This window comes from Scleropages formosus, chromosome 19 (assembly GCF_900964775.1).
Source record: "Scleropages formosus chromosome 19, fSclFor1.1, whole genome shotgun sequence".
Classification (NCBI taxonomy): domain Eukaryota; kingdom Metazoa; phylum Chordata; class Actinopteri; order Osteoglossiformes; family Osteoglossidae; genus Scleropages; species Scleropages formosus.
This window is the reverse complement of record NC_041824.1, coordinates 22,175,037-22,194,979: the sequence shown is the minus strand read 5'-3', so window position 1 is coordinate 22,194,979 and position 19,943 is coordinate 22,175,037. Positions and strand designations below refer to the sequence as shown.

General features: G+C 43.6%; 2 protein-coding genes across 2 annotated transcripts; both read left to right on the top strand.

Moving 5' to 3' along the window:
• Positions 1–1,708: 1,708 nt before the first annotated feature.
• Positions 1,709–6,031, top strand: wnt1 (wingless-type MMTV integration site family, member 1). Its single transcript, XM_018760329.2, has 4 exons — positions 1,709–1,809; positions 4,691–4,944; positions 5,161–5,426; positions 5,540–6,031. Exons 1-4 carry the CDS (start codon positions 1,709–1,711, stop codon positions 6,029–6,031), a joined length of 1,113 nt encoding a protein of 370 aa, XP_018615845.1.
• A 10,592-nt stretch (positions 6,032–16,623) lies between these two features.
• Positions 16,624–19,058, top strand: rps26 (ribosomal protein S26). Its single transcript, XM_018760318.1, has 4 exons — positions 16,624–16,718; positions 18,048–18,225; positions 18,666–18,796; positions 18,959–19,058. Exons 1-4 carry the CDS (start codon positions 16,716–16,718, stop codon positions 18,992–18,994), a joined length of 348 nt encoding a protein of 115 aa, XP_018615834.1. The 5' UTR covers positions 16,624–16,715; the 3' UTR covers positions 18,995–19,058.
• Positions 19,059–19,943: the final 885 nt, after the last annotated feature.

Below are 19,943 nucleotides of genomic sequence, written 5' to 3'. Positions count from 1 at the left end.
TTCAAGGCATAAAATAAAATATGACATTCCAGAAGTCCATAGAATGCCTTCAGAACACCTTTGTGTTCCACTTGCTTGTATAAAATCAATCTTCCGCATCTGGTTATAACACAGAGGCAGGCTGTGCGTTTTTTGGACACATGATGATGATTCGTGACTGTTGCAAGAAGCGAGTGCGTCGCCCTAAAGCGAAGTGAAACGAAACCCGCTCGAACGGGAAAATAATTAAGAAGTAAACGTTCCGCAAACTTTAGTGTTAAGTCACTGAGTTTGAAGGCACGATCGGTGCTGCTGCGTTGTGAAGTTCGCAGCCCGAGAGATTTCGGGGACAAACGATTTCACGCGCGAGCCGGTGACTGCATGTTGTGCGCGCGCTCGTGTGTGCGCGAGGGGGAAAGCGGAACGTGGTTTGTGGAGAAATTAAATTAATTCGATTTTTGAAAAAGATTGTGTTCTGTTTTTTTTTTTTTGAAGGGTCCGTCGCTGTTCTGCGCCGCTACACGGACAGATTTCACTCGCTGTGTTGGAGACACGCCGATCGCGCGCACCCGCTGCCCTCGGAGAGACTCCCGTTTGCAGAAGAACCGAATTCAGAAGCGTTGAATGTGGGTTTTATAGAGAAAAGCGTTTTTTTTTTTTTTCCCATACAGCGGAATCATTCATCGAGGGGTAAAACGAGAATGCGTTTGCAGTAAGTTACCTTACAATATTTTTAGCATCATACACGGTTTACACAGAAGATCCCCCCCAGTTTTCATTTATTTTCCATTCGGCGTTGTTCAGATGCGCGTTCCTTTATCCGTTGCGCTCTATGAAGGGAATTAACCTATCCATTCTACTAGTCCCATTCAAAAGGGGTAGGGAGGGGAAAAAACAGGGAGATGAGAGCTGCAAATCCCTTTTTTATTCTTCTTGTTGCGCTCAATAAATGAAGAATGTGTCGCCTATCAGTCATCCAGGGGATCAGGTCCGCGAGACCGTCCCACGCGCTCAATGCGCTCCGCAGAGCATCACTGAGACGGAGGGAGTGAAGAGGAGCGCAGCAGCATCACCTCGGGAGCGCTCCGCAGCCTCGCAGCCAGCGCCGTTTGCTCAAGAGCTGCTGTGTTCACACACACGTCGACTTTTTTCTTGTCCTGCTACAGTTCCATTTTTCCTTTTGTTGCCTCTTGTTGGTGCGTTGTCTGCCAGGGGTACCTGTCGAGAAGGACGGCTCTGCTCCAAGAGAAAGGAGAGCGCAGGTTAACGGATGTGCATGCGTGATTTATGGATTATATGCGTTTAAGATTTACAGCTCACTGCCAGGCACCAGAGACACGTTTGGAGCACGTAGGAAAAGAGAAAACGTAATTCGGCACTGAAAAAGGAATTCTTTACGTTTTTCCGTTCCCCCCCACCCCCCACCCCCCCATTGGCATCACAGGCTGCTCGCTTCTGAATGAATGGAAGAATCGGACGTTTAAAACACGTTCTTTACATTTGCTTAAAATTGCCGCACGAGCTCCTGCACGCCGCAGAAGACCGGGATCAGTTATGAAGACACACATTTCTGACATTTTATTTTTATAGAAGTCGATTTTTCTGAGCACTTTTCCTTGTACATTTTGCCCCTTTTTTCACGTCGCAAATTTCATGAAGATTTTTTGAAACATTGCTTTGTGTATATTTTCATTCATTTCTTTTTTTTTTTTTTTTTTTTGGAAGCACGATGCGGTTCCTGGCTCTTCTTTTAGGGGTGAAGGCAGCGTCCATCCTGCTACTGTCTTCGCTCACGGGTACCGGGGCTGTCAACAGCAGCGGCCGGTGGTGGTGAGTCTCCTCCAACGTCTCTTTTACGCGTCCCCTTCCCCCCTGCGGGCAACTTGTGCTTTAATGTTCTCCAATGAATGGAACACAATCGACACGAAGCACTGACCGATGTGATGAGCAAACTGGTAAAATAAACGCGAGGCTCCGAGCAAAGCAACACTTTGGCTGCCCTTTACTGGAATTATTAATCTGCTCTATTTCTCTGCTTAAAAAATTTGTCCCAGCGACAGGCAGCAAAGCTCTTCCAGATGAAATAATTGCCATTTAAGCATCTGCGGATAATGAGCTACGATTTTCAGTCTTATCTAATAACGTGGATATTCGGATCTCTCTCTTTTATATATTAGCCCCGGGGAGACATGTGGCTCTAGTGGAGAAGTGAATATCGTGACTGACTGCCTCTGGCCAGATCTTCTCTGGTGAGGTGCATCGAGCAGTTACAGAAAACTGCCTGAAATTATGATATATAGAAACACATGGTGGGACAGTCAGTCACGGTGCGGGGGGACAAAAACCCAACGTGAAATACTGCCGCAGCACCGTGAGGGATGTCAGTCTTCAGGAACATTTCGCAGGATCTCTCCCAAAAAGCTCAAGAGCAGGGCGGCCCGCTCCAGTCTAGCGCGTGTCTGCGCGTTTCACGCGTTTTCGGCGCCGCGCGCGACGCTCCCGACAAGTCCATTCACTCAGCGATTCGCTGCAGTTATTAATAACTAATTCAATAAAGTCACTTGCAGCCTGATGAAACTTGACGGCCTTGTTTAATATCATCAAATAGGAGGGAGAACGAAATCAGATTAAATCTTTAATCGATGCTCAGAGAATAATACTCTGCTCTTATGCGAGCCTCTTTATTTACCCCCCACCCATCATGTGTTTATTTATTTATAACAGCTGTGTGTGTGATCCGACCTTTGTGAATCGATTCCCTCCCTCGCTCTCTCTCTCTCTCTCTCTCTCTCTCTCACTCTCTTTCCCTCCCCTGTCATTTTGACAGTGTGGCTTGAACACGGGACAGACATTTTTCAGCCCAATGTGGTATAAATTAAATGTGGATTTATTTTATAGCCGTGAGCAATTCCATTCTAGGTCGCGCGCAGGGTTATTCGCGTAATATACCGAACGTTCCCGACGCCAATTTAAACTAGTACATGTAAACTTGTGATTACTGCTCTGACACTTTCTGCGTTAGTGATCAGCCACAAGATGAAAACGAAATTTGTAAAGATTTACGAAGATGTGATTTACTGAGAAAATCCTGTGCACCAATATTTAAATATTTAACATGCAAACATTATTTGAAAGATACGAACCTACATTTTACTGCAGCTGCAATTATTTTATGTTATATAACACGGCTGATAAATATATATATATATATTTATCAGATATTTAAATATCTTTGTCCTGATATTAATCTACTAGTAGTTCATAAGAGCTGTAATTACAGTAAGGTGACTAATATGGAGCTTACTATTTTGTGGCATAAATATAATTACAATGCGGTAAAAATATAACAACATTTTAAATAAACTCGCAACTGACTCGATTATCACTTGAATACGTTTTGAATGGTAGTATTACATTATTACATTATTACATTAAATAATAAAATTTATAGTCACTGTAACCCACATGTAGGCCTGAACTTGGCTAGTCTGGCCACAATAGACTTTTCACTGTTCACATCACTATTATGTTCTGCTTAATTCTTGTTTTGATAATATAGTTAATACAGCGACTAACGGTGGAACAGTGAAGGTGAACTCAAAAACAGAAAATCCAGTTTTCATTACTACTGACGAATAAAAAATGAAATAAATATTAAACAAAATTGCACCGCAGTACATAAAAATGGCTTGTTACTGTATAGGGAAAAAAAGAAACATAAATAATATAGAGGATATTTTATCTATGCTTGACGGAAGTCAAAAATTCAGACATTAACGAAGTATTAATTTCAAAAGACAGAGCAGTATAGCCTGTCCGATTTAGCAGATTCCTCACTAAGGAGGAAATTTGTTTCCTGCATAAGGAACAATATTGTTGCCTTTGAGGTTTTTGAATGCAACTAAGTCCAGGTTAATCAAGGAAAAATGTAAGAATTTAAAATTATGGTAATCTTTACTATTTCTTTGAAAAGGATATATAAACATTTCGAAAGCAAATATCAGAGGAATCTGGAAAGGTAACCCGTATTATTCTTTATTTAGCTGACACCTTTGTCCAAGGTGATTTACACGATTAGGTAATCAGTTGTATAATAATATGTTCTTCTATATAGCAGGGTATACTTACAGTATCAGTACAGGTGACTGCAACCAAGTACAGTCCTACAACAGGAGTAGGAACACCACTCATAACGCTGCTGCACCCAAAAAATTCTGACACTGAAACTGGTACAATATTGACAGATACAGTGAGGGACAATACTGACATTTTTACATTTATTCATGTATCAGACACTATTTTTCAACACAACTTATAGTGAATGCTCTATAATATTTAGCCGACACCTTTCATCCAAGGTGACTCAGAGTGCCAGATACACTGCATTACGCAACCTACAGTGAATCAGTCACGTACAGCAGAGCAACACACTAACACACACACAATATGGACAATTTAGAGTCATCAGTTCACTTGAAAAACATGGCTGGGAGGAAACTGGGGCATCTGGAAGAAACCCATACAAACATGCGAGCGACATGCGAACTCCACGCAGACTGCGCAGGGGATCGGACCTACATCCTCTCGTGCTGTGCAGGTGCTGCGAAGCAACGGCACTGTTTGCCGCACAGCATTGTATAGCATTATATTGTGTGCGGCTTTCAAAAGGCCATGTCCCCCAATGACCTGACAACTCCTCTGTTCCCTCTAGGGGCATCGTCAACGTGGCCTCATCCGCCAACCTTCTGACCAACTCCAAGAGCGTGCAGCTGGTGCTCGATCCGAGCTTGGCTCTGCTCAGTCGCCGTCAGCGGCGCCTCATCCGCCAGAACCCGGGCATCCTGCATGCCATCGTGGCCGGCCTGCATTCAGCCATAAAGGAGTGCAAGTGGCAGTTCCGCAACCGGCGCTGGAACTGCCCGACCACCCACAGCCCCACTGTCTTCGGCAAAATCGTCAACCGCGGTGAGTTTCCATTGCCACTTGCCCAGCTTTAACACTCACGCCCTTGGAAGAGCAACGTATTCTAATAAGGAGAATGAAAGACTCTTTTTGTGGCCTAACTTTTTTATTTGAAACACTGGCCTAATTTGCATGGGTTCTCATGTCATTGGTATGTGTTCATTAACCCATTGTGCAGTATTCCAGTTCGTTACTGAATTAGATTTGCGGTTATGGCAGGTTGCAGGGAAACTGCATTCGTGTTTGCCATTACGAGTGCGGGAGTTACCCATGCGGTGGCCAGGTCCTGCTCAGAGGGCGCCATCGAGTCCTGCACCTGCGATTACCGGCGCCGAGGCCCTGGTGGCCCAGACTGGCACTGGGGCGGCTGTAGTGACAATGTGGATTTCGGAAAGCTCTTCAGCCGCGAGTTTGTGGACTCCAGCGAGAGGGGCAGGGATCTTCGCTACCTCATCAATCTGCATAACAATGAGGCGGGGAGAATGGTAAGAGGAGCACAAGCAACAATGAAACACTGTATCCTTCTTTATTTCCTCAGCGTCACCCTCAAATCCTCAAATTTACTCCTGTTTCTACACCCATGTGTCCCCCACCCCAGACCGTGTCCTCCGAGATGCAGAAAGAGTGCAAGTGTCACGGCATGTCAGGCTCCTGCACGGTGCGCACCTGCTGGATGCGGCTACCCAGCTTCCGAACGGTGGGGGACTTCCTGAAAGATCGCTTTGACGGGGCTTCGCGGGTCGTCTACGCCAACAAGGGCAGCAACCGGGCTTCCCATCACGCCGACCCGCGCCATCTGGAGCCGGAGAACCCCGCCCACAAGCCCCCCTCAGTCCGGGACCTGGTGTATTTTGAGAAATCACCCAACTTCTGTTCTTTTAATGGCAGAACTGGAACCCAGGGCACATCAGGACGCACCTGCAACAGCTCATCCCCAGCCCTGGATGGGTGCGAGCTGCTGTGCTGTGGACGGGGGTACAGGACACGGACTGAGAAAGTGACAGAAAGGTGTCACTGCACCTTCCACTGGTGCTGCCATGTGAGCTGCCTCAACTGTACCAGCACCCAGATATTGCACCAGTGTCTCTGAACAATGTGTAAGGTCAACAAAATCAAGGGATGGGGATCCATCAGAGAACTGATGAGACAGGGTAAAGGGTACTTTAGACAAGCAGGGAACTTGGAAGGAGGGAGAAGGACAAAGAGGGACTGGATATGAGGGATGAGGATCATTTGAAGAATGGTGGGGCAACTGAGAAGAATGAAAATGAATGAGTTCCAAACAGGAGACGGTGGAAAAGGATGTAGGTAAGAAGAAAGGATATTTTAAGGATGAAGAGAGTAAAAAGAAAAAGGGATGGAGTGTGAATGCGGAGAACTGATATCACAGGAAGTGTGAGGACACACAGGGGTCCAGGGGTGGATCTTTGGGGTAGTACCTGTTAGTTAAGTACCTGGTAGTGTTTTGTTTTTAGAATCATAGATAGCGCATCAGTGAACGAAAGTACAGAGACAGGGTTACAGAAGACAACAAGAGTGAGAAATGTTGAACCATAGGAGTTATGAATAGGAATAAGAATACGGTCCAGAAGAGGTAACCGAGATGAGTAAAAGACTGAAAAGAGTGAGAAGCTGTGAATAATTGAAATATAAAATAAACATAACACTTTACAAAAGATTTGAGGACTTGTAGACCAGCTTCCAAGACTTCACAAACTTTCATCGGCCTTTTCAATCTTCCCTCTCCTCTCTCTCCAGTGCCTCACGGTCTGAGGGAGAGTAGTAGCTGGACGTGTTGTCCAACAGATGTTTCTGTAGCCAGAGAACCACAAGCATGTTCTCTCATAAACCAGCGAAGAACTCTTACAGAGTGGTTTTTTTAAATGTCAGTGCATTTTGTTTTCTTTTGCTGCCGTATATTTTTCGCACATGAAGCTATACAAAGTGTATCTTGGGGGATGAGCTGTCTTTACTCAACTTGTTTCGCTCAACCAGCCAAACCTATTTTAATTTCCTACCCTAATTTACCAAACTTCCCCCTTCATGTTTGGATTCTGCTGTAATTGCATGCTCCTCAGGCATGATTTAGCAATGTCTACTTTACCACACTATGATACACTCTGGACCCTGACTAAATGAAAATTCTGCCCTCCCAAAAAACTGGAAAGTCTTAGTTTAAAAAAAACTATTGAAAATACAGTACGTAAAGAAATCCATATGAACATTTTCACAAGATCTGCATGTATATGCAAAGACTGTAGTATTGCAATACTGTAGGAGTGAAGAGGTAGTAATTATTTAAAAAAAAAAAAAAAAATTGACATTATTCTCAATGTGGAAAAAAAACAGTATGAAGATGTGAAAAACTTGACATCTTCACTGACCGCTTCTGTACTAGGCTGCTTTCACTTTTCTTACCAATCAGCACTTGTCAGTTTTTTAAAAAAAATGTGTATTAAAATTATAGGGTCACTCTAGGGGAAGTTTCTGTTATAAGCAAAGTAGTCGATAATATATGTGGAGGTTTAGGGTGACTGACAAACACATGTCAGCTGAATCACAGAAACCAGTACATACGGTACCACTGGAGCGTGTCCTATACCGTATTTGAGCTGGCAGAACCAAAAAAGTGTGAATATATTTTTATGTTGCAGGTACACTGAACAAAAATAGGAATTTCTGCATCTTTTAAAAAACCGTTTACAGAGAGTTTACAAAACCTTAATGACGAAAAGGAAACGTGAATTTTGAGCACTGTTGGACCAGTGTTTTTAGTCTCATTTGGTCTTTGATGATCTGCTTTGACTTCACTGGACGTGGGAAATGAGGTTGTTTTTTTTGAACTGGAACTCACAATTGTGTGGACAATACCTGGGCCTGATAAACAGAAATGTTCACATGACTGCTGGGTCACTACTGTCTCCTTGCCTGTGTTTCACATCCACTGGAATTTACTTTCTCTTCTGTAAATAACAAAATATATTTATTATGAATGTTTATACAGCTATAGTTGACATGAGAGAAAATTGAGTATTTTAGCCATTTGTTAAGTCTTCTCCTGTTAACAGATTTAGTGTAATTTGTATTTCTTGTAGCACAGAATAAAGTTTATATTTTCAATTAAGCAGCCTTTTTTAAGTCATTTGTCATGCTCACAGCACTGGGTTGATGCCACTTTTTGTCACACATGTTCTCTAGTCATTTTTTAACTTTTTGCTTACTTTCCTGTGATCCACTGATTGCATATTTGTCCTACTCTTGTATCCCCATTCATTTCTATTAAACCAATGCTTGTGATGAACTCTCACGCGCCCAGTATCCCCCCACCACCATGCCCCCGACCCAGTGGTTTTGCACCCAACCCCAGCATAACCGCAGCTGAATCCTGGATTCCGGCGCACATACCATCTATTATATGGACTTTATGACGTTAAGTGTTTTGCTTCATTTACTTAATGTTGGGGAAAAATAATGAAATAAATGAAATAAGGAATGCCTCCAGTCCCTCTGCTCCCTGGCAGGCAAGTCTGACCACAGCAGTCTGGAAGCACACAGGCGGCTCTCCACAGCCGGCCGCAGCGCTGTGGAGGGGCGCAGGGGGTCAGCCAGGCTTAGAGCCACACGGCCACGGAGAGCCGGCCAGCACCCTAAACCAGCCTTACTATGAGAGGGGAGAGGACAGTGGAGAGGAGGGGGTAAACAGAGAATAAAAGAGAGCACAGGAGTCTGAGACAGGGTAAGTGAGGAGAAAGAAAGGAAAGCAGAATAGAGACAATTCAGGCCAGGGGTGTAAAAGCAAAAAGAGGTAAAAGACTGAAAACAATACAGAGCAGGAGCGAACATGGAGAAATAATAGGGGTGTTTTAAACATGAGAGATATGAGAAGAGTCTGGACTGTTGAGGAAAATTCAAAGAGCCAAAGAAGAACACTGAAGAACGTAAGCAGATGATGGAGAGGCAACGAGGACATGGAAAGATGGAAAAGGCTACGAAAACAAAGGCATGGTGGCCAAAGAAACAAAGAGGAAAGGAAAGGCCTGTGGTGAAGTAGAGACCCAAACAGAGAGGGACAAAGAACAAGAGACACAAGAAAAATAACAGATCTCTGTTGCTCTCTGCAATTAACCTTTGTGCCAGAAGCACATTATATTTATTGAAGATACTAAAGATATATCATTTTGCGTCTACCCCTAATTGCTTGGTACGGAGAGGAAGGGAGAAGAGAAACGCGAGCAAGCCAGAAACAGTGATTCAGGAAGAAGCTGCTGTGCCCAGTTCAGGAACGCTGCCCAAAAGAGCTGCAGATAACGGACGAATACGAGAGGAATACAAACAGGAGAAAATACTTGAAAAAGAAGAGCAAAAGGTATAAAGAAAGACAAGGAGAAAAAGGAGGAAAAGAAAAAAAGAAATAATGAAAGTGCCAAGGCTTGGTTCTCAAGGAGTGAGAAGCAAGAAGAGTGAGGTGGGGGAATCTGTCCTTGTGGGAGTGCCAAGGAGTCAGTGATAATTAGCTCAATTAGTGACAAAGGCAGTGTAATAAATACTGACTTAGTGTCTGGGCCCCTGCTGGCCCATCCCTGCACAGCCTGCTATGCGGCCCAGGCCTGACGGACAATTCATTAAACCGACAAAATGCCCCACCGTCCAGGCGTGACGCTGCGAGTTAGCCCCCTACCAGCCTGTGCCATTGTTCTAATTGTCTGGGTTGGAGTCACTTTCTGCCACCCCCCTTTTTACCCCTCCCTTACTCCTTTTCAAAAAAAACCCACAGAGTTAATGCCCCTACCTAACTTTGTAAGTAGGTGATCGGCAGGTTGAAAAAATGCGGAGGGTGTTTTGGGGGTTGGGGCGGGGGGTGCTGGGGGACAGAGGGGTACTGGGATTAGGGAACAGGGTTGCCTGGGAGTGCTGGGACCAAGCCTGATCGGAATGCAGTGGAGATGAGTCCAGGAGCTCGGATGCAGGACAAAGCGAGAGTTAATTAGGAAAGATTGAAGGGGCCGGCGACAATGGGTCGCCACCCGAGTAGAGATGAAATTGCTTCCGCGGATTATTGGGGAGAGGGTGTGCATGATTGGGGGGGGTTTGGGAGGCTTGGATTGATGGCAGCCCCTCTGGTTGGGGAGCAGGGGGCTGGCGGAGGCCGACCGGCTGTTCCCACAGTCTGCTTCCCTGCAGCCACCTTTGACACACAGGTCTGCCAGGCGGGGTGTTGGGAGGGAGAGTGGGAATGGGGGGGTTGGGGGGGTTGGAACACTGAGGGAGAAAACAACAACAAGTCCCTAAAAACATAAATTCATCATTATTCTGAAGCCAAGACAGAAGGAGAGGGTGAGGGGAAGGGTGGGACACAAAGAGAGCCGAGACAGAAAGACAGAGTGCCAGGAATTCTGACACCCCCACTCCCTCCGTTCTACTTCATTCTCAGGTAAAGACACAAATCAGCAAAAATCAGCAACGACAACGGTCCCTGCCAACACGCAGCACGGAAATCTTAGAAACAACATGTGATCAGCTGGTGAGGTGTGATATCTAAACCTGAACCCTGTGCATCATGTCAGTGTACTGTCACGAGATATAATTTTAAATGCACCATTAATTATACTCCCCATTTCAATTTTAAATAATGAAAAATACAGCTAGAATAACTACATCATCCACCACCGTGCTTCTGGATGAGGAAAGGTATGAAGCAAACTCAGTAATCGTTATTTTGTTGGTTTTCCTGCCAACTAATTATTTTGTTTCTTAGGCCATTTCGGGCAGCTCAGCAGTTAACTAAAATTAAACCACTGTTTGCTGTCTTCCGGGTACCAGCACTCTTGAATGCCATTTATTTCAAAGAGGCAACTTTCTACCATAGTTTTACTTGTGGGAAACGTTATTAACTCCCGCAGGATTGTGCTCCTCAGAGTGTACAGTAAACAGGAACGTTAACAGTAGGTATTTTTGTGGGGAAGATGATCCTACACAAAAAGTACGACTTGGGTCAAGGCTTCTTATTAAAATTCCTGCAAAATTGCAGAAGACTGTTTTCCCAACAGAGGGTGTGGGGCCTGGTAGTTTGAGGGGGTGCTGGCCTTACGGCGGCTGCACCGAACGTAGATGCAGCTTGGGCGCGCACACTAACGGACAGATGTGCTGTGCTATCTGCCGGCACCGAGCAGAGAGAGACATAGCGCGTTTTACACGTTTAAAGAGGCTTGGAGAGACAGGGTCAAGTGACACGTTCTATGCTGGTTTCAGATGTAACTTCGAACTTCCTTCCGCTGCATCAGCGCAACTGGGAGTCAGGTTTTATTAACGTACACATGCGCGTGTATGTGTGTGATGCGCCTGGCAGAGCAGCTGGGAAGCAGGCAGAGTCCAGGAGAGCTGAGCCCCCACCACTGACCCTGTCAGCAGATGGTTGCCCCCTGAGAACAACCATGGTGCCTTACAATGGCCCCTAGCACAAGATACATCTCCATCACTCCATCATCTGCAGATCCTGCGAAAGCAAAGAATAAATTACTTCACAATCTACACTTGTGAATGTCAGCTTTACGCTTTAAGTCAACCCTCCTGAAACTAAAGCTAATGGAAGCAAACTGCATGAAGAAGACAGACTTCTCTGCCACCTCAGCGGAAGCTCTTCAACAGCAGTGATGAATCGCGTCTTACAGAAATACCACTGAGGGTGCTGAAGGCTGCTATGTTAATGCATAAGATAGACTTCAGGGCGTGCTTTGTCTCATGGTCATGCTATAATACCGTTACCATGACAGTAACAAAGAGGCAGGATGGTAACACATGTGCTTAATCTTACAGCCGCTAACATTTGCATGATGGAGTGAACCAAGGATTGCAGGCACAAAGGCATCAGGCAGCGATAGAGATGACTTTGCTGGTTAAGTCCACAACCCGCATTCCATCCAGGTGGAAGAGTGAGCTAGAGGACCCCCCTCCCCAATGTGCGGGAACACTGGCAACACACCTCGCGTTGCCCTGAGCTGCTGAACCGATCACGATCGCTTGAGAATCCAACTGAAAGGGAAAGATGGACGACCTATCGAGGCATAAAAACTGATGGAGAGAGACAGAGAGTCAGAGGGGACACTGACTCTGTTGGTGAACACTCTCCGCACCCCCGAAAAATCCCCAGGAAGCCTCCGCTTCACGCTGGGAACTAGGGTCGGAATGTGGACAAACCACCAGACCCCTGTGAGTAACAAGTATGATGTCTCTGGCTACGACTGTGCGCCTCTGCGGGGTGACATACTGGGGTAGGTGGGAGGATGGCAATGGGGTATAATTTACACCCCGCTGTGAACCCCCCACATATCCTGACCACGACCTCTTTGATTATCTCTGATTGCCCTGAAGAAGAGCAACACCCAGAAAGCCGATTCCTCATTTGGTTTAAATCATCTTTAGATATAGTAACAGTCCTCAATCAGGAAATTACAAGATTTATAAGATTTATTTTCTATTTTCATCAAGAGTTTTGGATGAAAGCGCGCATTGCAAAAAACTTCAACTACAGATACATGACACATGCAGACATAATTCAGTAACAGCAAACTGTTATACAAATTGTTCACTTTTAGGGCAGTTAACTTTTTTTTTTTTTTTAATTCAGTCAAGAATCAAGGATATATCATACACAAAAAGGTGGAAGTGAAAATAATACTGTTAATAAGATGACCTATAGCTTATTAAGTGACATTAGTATAATTCGATTTTTTTTTTTAAAACATAATTACAAGTTTACATGTGGTTTACTTTAAGGGCTTTTACATTCTTGCATGAAGAGTATATACATGTACGTCCCATTTTCTGAGAAATCGTCACAAGTGCCACGGGTCTGAATGTGCACTGCTGCCTACCTGCCTGCCTGATCACGTATCTCAGACTCTTAGACTGCATGAAGAAAACGCCACATCTAATCCCCATCCGTGACGAGCCCCACATTAATCGCCTATTGTCTAAATAATATCAACATATGAATATTGTTTGAAACAAAGGAGAAAGAGCTGGGTTTTTGGTTTTAATTACTGCTTGTGTTTTTACAGCGACAGCGGGCGAGGGCTCAACTCTGACACACGGGGAGAAGAATGTTTATTTGCTGCAGTTTGGGAGCAGAGTGGCTTGCAGGAACACTGACACATTATTCTGTCAGTCACATACGCAGACAGGCGCAAAACACACAAGGCACGCACACTGAGATCTGTCACTTTGCTCCCCGTGCGAAAAGGCCGCAGCCTCCAGGAAACCATGCCTACTGCAGCTGATCGCTTCATTTCAGACGAAACTCTCGGAGTGGACCGGTCGCTCCGGTGCTACGGTCAAAGTTGGCAGAGAATTGCTTGACGTTCGCTGCGTGCTTGCGTATGCGTTCCCTCATTTGCGCTAAAGCTACACGTTATAGCCACAGTATATCTTCAGAATGAAAAGGAGGAATGTCTAAACCACAACTATGCACGACCATGAATGTCTACATCCACACGCGTGCGTAAATTTTGACTGCAATCACTTTTTCGTCAGCGTGTCCCTGTTCAGGTCCCATCCATTATTCCCTGGTGCCGGTCTGCCAAGCGCTGTCAGGAAGACATTTCACTTGGCTGCTGCTTCCTGACTACAGTGACACTGACGACAGCCACGGGAGCAGCACATCTTCCCCTTGAGCCTGACTGCATGCTGGGAGAGGCTCTTGCGTAAGCCCCCCACTCTTCCCTCACCGCCCCATGCACCCCGCTCTTTAATCACTTCCAGAACACAACTGTCCCGACAGAAAAATGTGTCATCGGCCTCAGTTTTCCCGTCCCTCTCTCTGTCATGCACTGTCACCCCCCCCTCCTTGGAGGTGAAATCGTGAAGAAATTCACCACAGTCAGGCCTAAGTCTGTTACTTGTCATCATGTATGAGTTTGCATATCTATGCTTATTTACTTTGTGTTCTTTACTAATTGGATGTGCCGCAAAACAACAGCAATCTGTAGCCAGATTTCACAGCTGTGTACTGCCAGAGTAGTTTTGATATGCTCTTAAGCGTGAGCACGAGTCTTTCATATATGTGGGAAGAAAAATAATGCCAAAACCACCAATTTTGAAAGTAATGTCCCCCATCCTACTGTAACTATTATTGTAACATCATTTTTCACAGGTTTGCACCATGATCATTTTATTTTATAGTGACTGCAATTGTAGTATTCAATATAGCTATAGATGAATGGAAGCTTGAAAAGAAACTTATCAATTTCCAAAAGGGACCCCATTCATATTCTTGAACACAGTGCTTACCTGAACCGCTCTGGTAAAATACAAGTTGTTTAACAGGAGAAAACTAAACCATTCAAATCACTTACAGTATGTGCAAAACGTCTACTAAGCAAAAACAAGGCAAACAAAATTTAGGACATAGCAAAGCCTTTGTTGACATCTAGTGGACATTCAACAGTCACCTCTCGCACACAGCTAGAACACAGTGCCTGGTGCCCCAAAAGCACCTCCTTCACAGGCAGCTTGGCCTACCAAGGAGAAGGTCAACAACAGGCATAATGACTAGATATTTTTTCCCCTAGAAAACCTTGATTTCATTTGGTATAGTTTGTCATGTTGACTGAAACTGCTGTCTTGGACAAGGAGGACCCTAGTTCAAATTCCTGCTGCTGCTACAGTACCCCTGAGTAAAGTAGTTACTCTGAATTGCTACAATAAAAAAAGATACAGCTGTATAAATGAGAGGATCATTGTAAATGGTTTAACATTATTGGACAATTGGGGGGTGCGGTGGCGCAGTGGGTTGGACTGCAGTCCTGCTCTCCAGTGGGTCTGGGGTTCGAGTCCCGCTTGGGGTACCTTGCGACGGCCTGGCGTCCCGTCCTGGGTGTGTCCCCTTCCCCCTCCGGCCTTACGCCCTGTGTTGCCGGGTAGGCTCCAGTTCCCCGTGACCCCGTAAGGGACAAGCGGTTCTGAAAATGTGTGTGTGTGTGTGTGTGTGTGTGTGTGTGTGTGTGTGTGTGTGTGTATTGGACAATTTGGAGAAAAGGGTCCACTAAAAAACATCAGGCTATTTGTATTTCAAAATAATACAGTGATAGAATTTCTTTGGGATAACTAATCAATGCCGGAAAGATGTTCAAAGTATTTAGGTCCACACAATACACTACAAGAATGGTGTTGGTTTTAGGTACTTCTTAGGTACATGGTGTACCAATATCCTAAAACTATGAAAAAAAAAATAAATTGGCTCACTAGCAATCATCTACGCCCATACAATATCTATATTGTATTTCCTACCCATGTTAAAGAAAAAAACCAGGGGTAAAAGAATATTACTGGACAGTTCAATACAAGAGAAAATTTAAGAGGAAGGTATTACAAATGTAATATATAGAAGAAAATTAGAGAAACTAAACCAAAGTGAACAAACATTTACCATAATCAACATACCCTGTAAAGCTTGCTAAGTTTAATTAGCAATTAATTTTAATGGGGCACAAAAGAACACAGTTATATAAAGTAACCTTTCTACTTTAAATCTGGACTGCCTTGTGTGCACAGTGTAGAAGTGTGCCGAGAAACGTCTTATTTTAGTTAGAAAGTGTATACCAGGATGACATAGTGGTGTAGCAGGCAGGTCTGGTGCCTCATGGTGCCCGGACTCTGGGTTTGGTGCAGATCAATCTGTGTGAAGGTTGCATGTTCTACCTCCATTCATGTGGGATTCCTCCACTTCTGTTCAACACACCGAAGACACAGTGGAATTGATGACTTTACAATACCCTCTCTCTGCGTGCGTGCGTGCGTGCGTGCGTGCGTGCGCGCGCGCGCACGCACGCACGTGTCTTGCAAGGGACAGGCATCCCATCCGGCATGTTCCGGGCCTCAAACAGCATGCTTTGGACATAGACTCCAGACCACCATGACCCTGCACTGGACAAGTACTTATTAGTTTTAAATGCCACATTGCTTTTTTTTTTTTTTTTAAACAATCAAACTGTTTTCAGCATTATTAGGGGAACTTTTCCTTCACCAAAATAAGACACATCTTGCCAGTCTTCAGTAAAAACTTAGCTGAACATGGGCTTGTTTAGCAGGAAGGTACACGGGGTGTTATAGAAGGGTTAGTAGGATTTAGGCACTTAAAAACTCTTAAGCGATTAATTGCCTTTCATAAAAGTAATTTGTGTTTATCTTCTTGGTAAGAAACCAATTTCCAATGAAAAGAAGGCAGACAATAAAGCAAAAAAACGGGGATTGTGGTGATTAATTAATATTACTCTCTGGGTGCTAATAGATCAAATCAGTTAAGTCCAGGAGCTGAATAAGGCTACTGCATTTTTTCAGCCAGCAATGACACATTTTAAAAAAAACTGCACCTTATTTACTCTTTGTGCAGTTTCCAATAACATGGAAAGACGTATACTTTTAAATTCTTTATCACTTTTACCTAATACATCACTGAACAGAACCAGACTCAACCAGTCACCTGTGCGACCGGTGCATTATGGGTTAGAAATGACCCCGTATACGATGTATGGGACCTAAAGCAATCCCTCCGTCATAAAATAGTTCCCCTCTTAGAAAGAGAGTATTGACAAAATATCAGTTAGAATATAACGTATACGTCACTATTCGTATTTAACGTTATTTATTTACAGTGTATTTAACTAACTTTGTCGAATTCTTCTCGTTTTAAAAAAAACTATCGAGGCCTGTCGCGGAGAGATACTATAAACTCGAAGGCGGTGCGGCTGTCGGCCCTCTTTTCAGCTTCTCTCGCGAAAATGGTGAGTATGTGGAGCACATGTTTCTGGACAAAACGTTATATTTCAAGGCTGTTAAAAGCTCAGATATACCCTATGACTCACAGATGTATAGCTAACGTTTGGACTATTTAACAAATGTTTATTTGACGGTGAAAAAGTTCATGAAATTGAAAGCATTGTGGGTTTTGTGGCCGCGGCTGCAGGCCCAGGGGTGCGCGTGCGGCTCGTCGTCAAGTCAAGGCCTCTCGTGTTGTACCGTTTTTTAGCCATTTTATCATGCTGACAGGCATGTCAACGTTTCCTTCGATAATCCACAGTTAAAATAATGAGCACTGTTATTAGCGAGTTAAAGTAAGCATGTCTGAAACCTGTCTGTCTAAGCTGATAGCCGGCCTAGCGCTGATCTGACCGGGAAGCTCGTTATTTCATTCCTTATAATTAACTGTTACACAGTTTAGAGGTTGGGTGATAAAATAAAATACTATTTTTAGATGAACACAAATGTTAGCAGTTCAGCTCGCCGCCAGTCGTGGCCAGTGTAGGTGGTTTATATTGATCCTTTGGGCATGCCATTGTGGGCTGGACTACAGATCCCAGCTTCCCCTTTAGCCTAATGGATTATGGGTAGAGCACTTGTAGTCGTAGAGCTACAGTGGGCTTTCTTACCTTGAATACCTTGGGGAGTTTGGATGTGCTTCAGGGGTTCATGGAGCGCAGACATGTTTTGAATTTGAAAAATTGTGACTGTGTGTTCCACTGATCTATGGATGAGTGACCCAGTAAGGAGTGTATCTAGCAGTGTAAGTCTCCTTGGTCAATAAAGTGTGTGGACTGGTAACGCAACATAGAGTTCATTGGAAGTCACTTTGAAGAAAAGCATCTGTTAAATGTAACTGGGGGGGGGGGAAACACTAAATGGAAAAACTGTGCTTTTACTATGACAGTTTTCATGTGAAGGTAGTCAGGCTTCACATTTCTATTTATTCATTTAGCAGACACTTTCCTTCAGAGCAACTTCCAGTGAACACTAGTGTTATTAGCCCATACTTAAGGTGACTTACACTGTTAGATACACTCCTTACAATGAGTCACTAATCCATACACCAGTGAAACACACTTTCTCTCTCTCTCACACACACACTGGTTGATGTTTAGAGTTACTAATCTACCTGACCAGCATATCAGTGCTTTATTTTTGCCTAAAAATATTAAGAATCTTTAATTCAGACCTCATTAGTACAATGTTCTTACATCTTTGAGGCCTGTGCTTTGGCGGTGTTTTTCAGATGGCTTAAAAACATTGCTTTTTTTTTTTTTTTTTTTCCCCCCCCCTCTTTTCTCATCTGACAGACTAAGAAGAGAAGGAACAATGGTCGTGCCAAGAAGGGTCGTGGACATGTGCAGCCCATTCGCTGCACCAACTGTGCCCGCTGTGTGCCCAAGGATAAGGCCATCAAGAAGTTTGTCATCAGGAACATTGTGGAGGCTGCTGCTGTCAGGGACATCTCAGAAGCCAGTGTCTTTGATTGTGAGTGTCTGGCATGCTGCTATGGTGCACCATTTTTAACAGCTTTTGATACAAAGATTTGAGCACAATAGAAGCTTTTTTTTTTTTTTTTAGCAATATTGAAATTATGATTTCATTAATGAATAATGGTTAAAATGGTAGTCTCTTTTCCGCCTAAGTTGCTGTTCAACAAAATGACTGCATGACCTGTTAGATCCCTTTTGCGGTTTCCCCCACTGCAGTAGTTGTACTTGTAGGGAAATATCATAGTATAATGGGTTCAAAAAAGGATAGTGGTGCAAGTAATTAGCATACAATGCTTTATGCTTGAAGCATTGCATTTTGTTTTATTCTGTAGAGGGAAGGTTTTTTTTTTTTTTTCCTTCTTCTTCCTCAAATTTAGTATTTAATACTAAACCCACTCCTACTCTGACATCTTTGTTTTTGCTCTTCACGCACAGCCTACGTTTTGCCCAAGCTCTATGTGAAGCTGCATTACTGCGTGAGCTGTGCCATCCACAGCAAGGTGGTGAGGAACCGCTCAAGAGAGGCACGGAAGGACCGCACCCCACCGCCCCGTTTCAGGCCCACTGTGAGTCACCTTTTGACACTAAATTTGTTTTTTTTAACAGTATGTCAGTTGTACAGAGATGTATTAACCGCAAGGTTCCGAATTGGAAACTTTTCAGATTAGGAAATATAGATACCACAGTGGTTGCCAGAGTGCATGTCTTAAGATTTTGTCCTCTTCCAGGGTGCTGCCCCCAGACCTCCACCAAAACCTATGTGATGTGGACAGCTTTGAAGATTGTGTGAATATTTGCACAATAATAAAAGTGACTGGATATACACAACTGTTTGTGGGGAATTTTTTTTGGTCAATTTTTAAGGGATGTTTCTATGTTGTGCATGTTTCTAGCATGCTTTTATTAGAAGCAACAGCTGAATTATATGTGGCTGTTTTGCATAGTTTAAGGGGAAGAAGCTGGAGCAGCTTGATCCATAGCCATTTCTACTGCCGTACAGTTAGTTTTGTTACGGTGAGCATGATAACTTTTATACCCTAACATTGGCTGAACTGGTTTCCTCAGGAAGTCACTTTTCCCCCTCCTACTATTGGTGTTAATTCCTAATTAGCTGTAAATTACTCAAATCTCAGACTGAAATGCATGTATTGTAGTGATTCATTCACTGGCACAGGCTTGATTTCAAACTAAAGACTTGCATTGGCTGTGAGGAAGGGCTTACTGTTTGCAGCTTAACATTAGACTGCAAGTATATCTACTGGGTAACATTTAAATCTGAATAATTGTATGATCAGTCAATACTTCACTAACATGGTAGCCAAAATGTATATACTTAATGTAAATTTAATCTGAGTTCACTTTTCTTAAAGCCACCTTGTGCATTAATATACTTGCTTACATTATCAAAACTGATTTTGCAGGGTTTTATTAATACATCTGCAAAAACTTTAATCATGTACTGAATAGCATGTGTTTTATAAACAGCCCAACATTTACCATTGCATTTTCAGTGCCAGAACAAACACCAAAAGAATTTTTTTTTTTTTTTTACAATAAATATGGACTTTATTCAAGGTATCCATTAGACATGGAAAAACTACTGAACAGATAAGCTTGCATTTTCACTCCCTTAGAACTAAAGGAAAAAAGAATACCTTACAAAACTACACCTTTTCCAAAGATGAGGCAGTTAAATATGTATACAAATGAGGT